At 42.3% G+C, this 8,680-nt stretch overlaps 1 protein-coding gene across 2 annotated transcripts; it reads right to left on the minus strand.

Annotated features, from left to right (window-relative positions):
* Nucleotides 1-1,545: 1,545 nt before the first annotated feature.
* LOC125901900 (aquaporin-4-like) lies at nt 1,546-6,838 on the minus strand. 2 transcript variants are annotated; one of them, XM_049597910.1, is made up of 5 exons: nt 6,712-6,838; nt 5,691-6,108; nt 5,439-5,603; nt 4,653-4,733; nt 1,546-2,562 (listed from the first exon to the last, which is right to left on the minus strand). In XM_049597910.1, the coding sequence occupies exons 1-5, from the start codon at nt 6,801-6,803 to the stop codon at nt 2,311-2,313; spliced, it is 1,008 nt and encodes a 335-aa protein (XP_049453867.1). In that variant the 5' UTR covers nt 6,804-6,838; the 3' UTR covers nt 1,546-2,310. The 2 variants fall into 2 exon arrangements, with proteins under 2 accessions (XP_049453867.1, XP_049453868.1); XM_049597911.1 differs by lacking the exon at nt 6,712-6,838 and adding an exon at nt 6,565-6,705.
* Between the last annotated feature and the right edge of the window lie 1,842 nt (nt 6,839-8,680).

The raw sequence follows: 8,680 nt of genomic DNA on the forward strand, positions 1-8,680 counted from the left end.
CCTAATTGAGGTGTCTGCAGCAAGCCTTTGGAAGTTTGTCAGCACACAGAGAGGACATTTTCCTAATGACATTTGATTGGCATTTTACAGAGTATGAAACACACCACATGGCATTTCAACAACACCTTGCTCTGTATGCACACAGAAGACACATATAAGTACTTTTAATTCATAACAAAACCAAACTCCCAGTCCAACAGACTGCTCTCCTCACCTGTCTTCCCTAGTTAATCTTCAGATGAGCAAAGGCCGATAAATCAAAACGGAGTGAGCCCATTCCCCTATCGTCTGTCCCAAGAGGAAATAGTCAATGCATGAACATTAGATTTACGTACTCATTTATTTGGGCTATAAAGATGATTAAAGGGAGCTGAGAGGGTGCTGGCCTCGAGCCACTGAAGCCTTCAGGGATACAGGCTGCATGCCTCCAGGTAAAGGATAGTGCTGCTGAGAGAATCAGTGATGTCCATTTTCAACTCCAGTAGGCCTCGAAGAACAGCATTCGTTACCACCGACATCCTCACACCACTCAAACAACTGTCTGCGAGCTTTTTATACAGAAAAGTATCGAGCTGGAGTTTAATTCAGGCAGCATGGGTGATAATAAGAATCCTCTCCAAAATTGTCAAAATGCTAAGAATACCAAGGCTGGAGAAAAAGAAGAAGTATTTCAGTGTGAGCTCAGCTCCTATTTGAGTACTGGGTTCCTGTTATAGGGCTATGCAACACTTAATCCTCCTGTGTAGTTCTGAATTAATGGCCTGGACCAATTTCAAATGAAATGCGGCTCAGACTTATGAATAAAACTGACTTGTGTCTACCCACGTTTGCAGTGTAACCTGTACATCCAAGGCTCTTGGCTGCCCTCCCCTGGAGAAATACAAATGGTAGCATCACTGCACAGTAGATGATTCACACAGTGGCCAGTAGGTGATGCTGTTGCCACACATAAGGACAGCACTGACATGGGAGGAAGGTGAAATGGGGGGGAAGTTAGTCCGTGTAGGAGTAAAACAATTTTGATTTAGTATCTGGATTACACCGGCTTTCCAGCCTTGCAAACGCAATATAGTTGCAGCATGTAGACAACTTCAGTTGATGCGGCAGGATCAGTGGAGCTGATCATTTCCTCTACATTACAAAAAAAAAATAGATTGAATTGCACCTGTTCTTTTAGAGAAGGAAATAAAGTGCAGACATAACAGATCACCTCTATTTCGTAGCACAAAGTGGTATCATTTCCTCTGCTCTCCGCTGATAGAATGAGATTACATGAAGCTATTCTCAGAGACTTAACTCACAAGGAGCACGCATCCTGGACATTTATCTGGCCATGGGGAGACATAATCTAAAGGTAGATGAGCCAATCCATCATTGATCTGAACCTTTCGTCTGCACAGTGCACAGCTGCTGCTACCAGAAACAAGTGACTGTAGTGGAAAGCCTCACAGATACAGTCCACCAGATTGCTTATGGTTGTGAGGAAGGTGGAGGTTTGTGCAACCTGTTTGCATGTTTCAAAACTCCAAAAAGCAACCATAAATAAAGGCTTAGTAATACAAAACTTTATTATTACAACTTAATATCTCTTACATATTATAGCACTTCCAGTTTGTGAGCATAAAACACATATTTGAACACAAAATCATAAAGATAGATCAGCCAAATATCTTCTCAATAACTTAAAAACGTGAGCATGAAATACAGCAGATCATACAGAGAAATAAGACGTGTTACAAGAACCAAATCTAGATCTACAAAATAGACATTTTCAAGAAAGTAGAAAAAATAAAATCATTATGGACATAATAAAAGTGGAGAGAGACTTTTACAGAGTGTTTCCAGATGAATGAACTGTTGTTTCCCTGACTAATGCACTGAAAATAGAGAGCACTGTAATACAGCTCTGATAATAAAGCCTGTCAGAGCTGCCTTACATTGCATGGGACCTGTAATGTGCTTAATGATTACAAGGAAAATCTCCCCCTGTTATTACATATACAGTACATGGACCAAATGTGACACTAATCCAAAAATAACAAGCCTGCGTTTTCTTCTTCACTTCTCCAATTCAGCATGATGACCCCACATAATTGGTTGACCCCACACATATTTCCCTAACACAACGTATCGCGGGCTGTCATCCTGCAGCATGCAATGTGTGCCGCATGCCAACACTGCTACAAAAATCGTTGAGGGATATTCTGCTTTGGAGGAGGGGGGCGGGGGACAAGCTTAAGATGGATACCCCGAAGTTTTGATTGTCATTCTGTGCTACAGATTGGTCTCCATTTCCAGTGCACGTGATAGTCATACTGAGGACAACACTTCCCCCGTCGAGTCCTGGAAAGCTTCCTTTTTCTCGGCTTTCTCCACATCGATGGTGTGGATGGATCCAGGCTTGATGGCAACTTCGTCTGATTCCACCTCCCTGTATTTTCCTGACGGGTCCTTTTGGAAGACCTGCTTCAGCTTCTTCTTCATCTCAGGGTCAGGGCAGTACAGGTACTCATACAGGCCAGCAGCCAGGATGGCACCCAGGATTGGTCCCACCCAGTACACCTAAAATACAAATAAACAAATTAATTAGTCAGCAGATGTGGGAAGACTTTGTTTTGCAAGTCACAAGCAAGACACACGTCTTCACACTCAAGTCCCGAGTCAAGACAGGCATGTCCAGAGTCAAGTCCCAAATCCTAACCTTTGAGTTTCAAGACCTATACAAGTCATAATGCACTCTTCACCAACTGTGATGCCATTTAAACAACAAAATAATAATATATTAAATGTACACATATCACAAATGCTTTTTAAAATTTGTATTTATTTGTTAAAACAACTTCCATCTATAATTTCAACACATTCTCACTTCGACCTTGTCACACATGGACTTTCCACGTCCTGATGCGACGTGAAAGGTACCCTGGGTGCGTTGGTTGTTGATGTTCTGGGACGCCGTGTCAAGTTCTGCCTGTTACATGCATTGCTTTCATTCAAAATACACTTCCTTTTTCACAGGACATTTACCTTTACATATAGTCCCTTTCAAAATAAACACACTACGTCAGTACAACAACGCAAATTGACTTGTCTTTCTGTCCAACAACTTACGCACTTGGTTAGGTTGAGGAAAAAAGAACAGGGTTTGGCTTTATAATCTTAGGAGACACGAACACTGCTCTCCCAGGTGACAGTCGGTGTTTATTGGACTCATCCACCACCCCTCCCACCTGCCCTACTTGGACTTTCAACCGCTTTAACTTTCGTTCCTGTTGCACTGACCGGCCGCGTATCATGCCGATGTTAAATGACGGCTTTTTTTGACAGTGTCTGATGTCACAAGTCGCTGCCTAAGCGTCGGATTTTGACGACTTTGGAGTGAGACCGTGTTGGTAATTTATGACCCACACATTTTGCATATTGCAATTTGTTCTTTGTTGACTACCTGTAGTTTTTGTATGCAAACTAATTATCTTTGGCATCATTTTGTCCCACTGTTAATTCTTCATGGTTCTCTCCGGCAGCTTGAATGGATGTGTGTTGGCTTGTTGGGAGTGCATAGCATTAACATTTGTTGATTCAGTAAATAAAGGAAAACAAATTGAGTTGTATTACGCTTTTCAAATAACATACCTCTTCATCTTTGGGCTTGGGGGAAGGTAACAAGTATTTCAAGTCCAAAGGCTCGAATCTAAGTGAAATCATGAGTCACTGGTGTTTGAGTCCAAGACAAGCTGCAAGTGATCAAATTCGTAAGTGAATTCTGACTTGACTCTATGTCATGTGACTGGAGTTCACACGTCTGTTAATCAGCACCCATGGGAGAAATTTTATTACTGTCGACAACATGCCGCACTGGCATCGCTACCAGTACTGTCAGACTGTCCTGCCTGGTTACACTACAGCTTGGGAAAATAGGGTCAGCCTTAATCAGAAGCAGGTAGATCGGTGTCCAAGAGAGGACACTTCTGAATATGATACCAGCCACAGTGACAGTTAGTGACAGTGTTATACCCGAGCACATCACCCAATACACACGCACACAACACTGACACCATGCTGTCTGCAAATAGCTCAGTGGAAATAATTGCCAGGATACAAAAAAAATCATGTGATTTTACATCGTTTCCAGTGACATCTCATTATGTAGCTGGAGGACAGAATGCTGTACCGTGCATTTGTGATTTGACGGCGCTTCTTTTGTTGCATGAAGTCATGAATTCAAGGCCTATATGCTAGTCTTTAAACCACCTCACCGTGTTTTTCTCTTTGCATTCACTGATATAAGTGAAAGACCATTCTTTGATTGTATTTTTAGGTGACAGCTGTTTTTGCTGTTCTGGCAGCGGTGCTGAAAATGTGACCTTACCAGGTTTCAACCTGGCATACTAGCCTGTACTGTGGTAGAGCTTGCCCTCTTCAGGACAACATCATTAGCAGCTGCAAATGATTTCAGAGCATTTTGGCACGGTACCATGACACGACATTTGAATCAGTGCGCTGATTTATGATACCGCAGAAGAGCTGATTTATTATACTGGATTGATAGTCACACAGAAACTGACCCAGCAACTATCAAGAGTAACTGGGTAATATTTTGGCCATGCAAAGTCCCAGAAGAAAAATTATCCTCTTAGTGAAGTATCTCTTACCCAGTGATGCTCAAAGTTAAGCGTGACCAGCGCAGGTGCAAAGGATCGAGCAGGGTTCATGCTGGCTCCTGTATAAGGGATCTAAAAGACACAAAATGACATTGTTTTCAGTCTAAATGATAAAACATCACACGTCTGTATAAAGTCATCCTATGAGATATGCTTTTAGGTGTGATACTGTCTTACTTTGACTCACAGAACATCCTGTATACTGCAGAAAAATACATCTAATGCAAGTCATGATATGCATTTGCTAAACAGACCCAGGGAGAGATCAGTTGAACAGCGCGAGAGAGATAACATCTATTTCCCTGTGCATTCATTTGCTCTGCAGGGTTCAGGGAGCCCCGAGAGATTGGTTGCTATGCGATGGCAGCCTCCAATAAAGATGTGCACGTGGGTGTGAATCAGTGAGAAGCGTACAATATCACACATTGAAGAATAGATGCTTTGATGCACCTGCTCTTTCTCAAGAAGCATCACTGCTCCAGCTTTCAGCGCACACTGAAGGGGGGCTCACACTTGGAAGTAGTCTTTGTTCTGCAATACTTTAATGTGGTGTGTTGAATTTGAGAAGATTTCGAGATGAGTCCTTTGAATTAGTGTTTCAGGATTGGGAGCACAGGAGGTGTCCGCTGATATGTAGATGCGGTGGCAGAGGATTTCTAAGGTTGGTGTGTTTATAGAACAGTTTGAATATAAAGTTTGTGTAACTGTTTGTATGTAATGTAGTTGGCCACTCTCTTGCTGGAGTTTTTGAAACCTAACCTACTGGAGGGTACTTACCGCAAATAAGTGGCCAATAGCGACAGCAAAGCCGATAGCAAGGCCAGCAGAGCCTCCTAGGTCTGAGCGTTTGGGATCACAGGTGGCGAAGACAGTGAAGACCAGTTCGAACGTGATAAGGAGCTCCACAAGAAGGCCGTGTCCTAATGAGATGTTGGAGTTCACCTTGGAAAAAGAAGATTTTCCCAATGAATTTAACTGCAACGAAACGTACCATTCACACAAGTAAAACATGATTATGGTTCTTCTTACTGTAGTGACACCGAAGGACCCTCTGACAGCAGCAGGTGTGACTAGGTAGAGGATCCCAGCTCCTGTAATACCGCCCAGGCACTGAGCCACCACGTAGAACACAGCCTTTGCGAGGCTCAGCTTTCTCGTCACAACCATAGCTGCAGTGACCGCCGGGTTAATGTGTCCGCCGCTGATGTGGCCAAAACATTGCACCATGGTGGCGATGCTCAGGCCAAAGCAAAGGGAGATAAGGACTAGGTCAGCTGGGGGAGGTTTCTCCTCCCCGGCAGCCCAGTTGATGGTGGAGCCCAGACCGAGAAGGACAAAGATGAGAGTGGCCAGGTATTCTCCAGACACAGCCCTCCAGAAGTCCTTGGTCCAGATCCCTTTAAATGCCACCATTATGCTGTGACAGTTACACCAGGACAGGAACCTCCTGGCAAAAAGAATAATGAACAGAATGATTAGCCTACTTATGTATTCCTGGTGTGTGCATGTGGCTGGAAATGTACTGAACCCTATCAGCATGGCTGCCTCTGGGCACAACATTTATAACTCCACTAGGGATTTAAGCCAGTGACTTTCCATCACAAAATGCCATACAGAGCATTCTTTAAACATTGTATACAGGGGCAAATTATCACACTTACAGTCACAGTGTACAGCGTTAAACTGCTGTCACTCATTGCACTTTAACCAGGATGCAGGAAAAATTAACATCTCTTGATTATTAATGATAAAGGGAACATGATTTACATTAATTGAAGCATCTGTTAAGTCACTGCACATTGAGACAAATACTGAAAATAAAATATTAGTAAACCTCCAAGCCTACAAAGCTGCACTGACACTTCAGTCATTTGTTGTCCTAGGTCTAAAAGCTAAAACTTACCCAATGCAATAATGTGCTCTCCCTCTCTCTGTCCCCGTTGTGTGTGATGTATTCTCATTCATAAGTCCTGAGTTATTCAACCAGCAGACACATCTCCCCCTTCATCACAACTACAAGTTGAAATGGCCGTGACCCTGAAGTACTTACAGGAAAGCAGCAGGCAGTGTGAGTGCAGGAGGAGAGCAGAGAGCAGGTCTGTCAGACGAACATGATCCACACATTGTGCCCCGGGATTGCATCCAGCAGCTTTATTAAGTTACTAGCTGGGCATCACCTCACGGGAATTAAACAGCCTGCACAGGGGGAGGAGTCGTGAGATTTGCTTGCTGTGCAAACAGTGGCACTGTTGCACAAAGTGCGGCTGCACAGTGACTCAGTCAGCCTCAGCATCTTAGTCATATCAGAGCTTTGAAAACATGCTGCAGTGAGCACAATATTTACAAAACCAAGTACACATTAAAGGACTGTTTTGTCAATTTCAAAACATACTGACCATTTTTACTAACTCTATTTAAAACATCTTTTTTTAAAAAAGGTCATCCTACATTACATTGTTAATTTACACATAAAGGTTCTCTTACCTTTCTGGAAATTTTACGCTTTTCTTTGTTAAAATGCTATTAATAGGCTGATGGCACACTAAAATCTAAGTGAATTCCACCTGAGATACAAACTAATAATTATACCATTCTCATATGGTTCTAAGAAAACTCCGGCCAATCATTGCATTCAGACCTAATGCAACGATTGGCCGAGTGTCCTGTCTGTCTTCCCCACGTGGAGGCCTCCGACTGACGTAACCCCTCACGTAACATCCAACATACTGTAGGGTAGCCTCTGAAACATTAACGTTATCTTCCTTGTGCGTTTCCACTTACTAGTAACGTTAACGCTACTATCTACTCTACAACTGACTCCAGTTGAGTTTTAAAACTCTGGGGTTGCCTTTGACTGTCTTGGTTGTGTGGTGTTTACAGCACTTCTAAAAAGCACTACTGTGATGCTTTGGAACAAGATGACTAGTTAGGGGCCCAGGGTCAAGAAGTATATATGGTCAGGGTCAAGAAGGTATTTATGGCCCAGGTCAAGGATTGGTGAAGTCCAACTAGGGTGTCTTTCTGTCGTCTGTTTTACTTTGTCTCACATTTCACAAACACAACAAGCAAGACGGTGTCAGCGGAGTCTCCTTCATCACCTTCACATCATCGCTATTTAATAAACAACAGTTGTAACGTTACACTCGCTCCCCTCTTCCATGTATCTGACGTTACCATGCCAACGCCTACGTCTATCATAGACGTAATGAGGACGTAATGGAGGAGGGGGGATGGGACTTTGGAGGGAGGCAGGTGTTGTGGATGTTCAAACTTTTTCTAAGTGCTGTGTGAAATGCAAGAAAGGTAAGAGTAGCATAACATAACATAAACCTCTGAAAGAGATTACTTTAAATAACAAGTACTTTTACTTGAATACTTTAAAGGCGCTCTATATGACATCCAGAGTGTATCCATTATTCAGAGATCTCTACATGGCTTTCAACATAGAGGTGGCTTAAGCGGGAGTTGATTCAAAACACACATTAAACACACATTAAACATGGCTTAATAGAGACAATTTCAAACACAAGTACACAAATCAGCTTCACTATAACTTGCAGCATTCATAGACAAAGCACTTGTCTTTATCTGGACACATTTCCCCCACAGTTACAACATGCTAACATTTTTAGCACAAACCTATGGCATTTTACATTGTATAACTTAGCCTGGTGGCTAGCAGACTTTTCCTCTCATCATATAAAGCCAGAGACAAGAACAACATTTAACAAAGGTAAAGTTACAAAATTCAGCTCCATTACAACTCACAAGGTTCACTGACAAAACAACTGTCTTATACTAAACACGTTTTCCAAACAAATACAACATGCTAATGTTATTAGCACAACTCTATGGCATTTTACATTGTATGAATTAGCCTAGCGACGAGTGGAGATTTCCTCTGCTCATATGAAACCAGAATAAATCACACACAAGACTTAAAATGCTATATGTGGATTCTATATTGTCTTCACAATGTATTGTTTCTTATCTGTGAAATTAAAGTAAATAAAAGCTTC

The sequence above is a fragment of the Epinephelus fuscoguttatus genome, linkage group LG15 (assembly GCF_011397635.1).
Source record: "Epinephelus fuscoguttatus linkage group LG15, E.fuscoguttatus.final_Chr_v1".
Lineage (NCBI taxonomy): Eukaryota > Metazoa > Chordata > Actinopteri > Perciformes > Serranidae > Epinephelus > Epinephelus fuscoguttatus.

Excerpts from the sequence above, each read along its gene's own strand:
- LOC125901900 (XM_049597910.1), bottom strand. The coding sequence starts at position 6,803 with ATGCAATCCCGGGGCACAATGTGTGGATCATGTTCGTCTGACAGACCT. Across the intron at positions 5,604-5,690 it reads GGTCCTTCGGTGTCACTACA|GTGAACTCCAACATCTCATT; the intron begins GTAAGAAGAACC and ends TCTTTTTCCAAG. Across the intron at positions 2,563-4,652 it reads TTAACTTTGAGCATCACTGG|GTGTACTGGGTGGGACCAAT; the intron begins GTAAGAGATACT and ends TTTGTATTTTAG.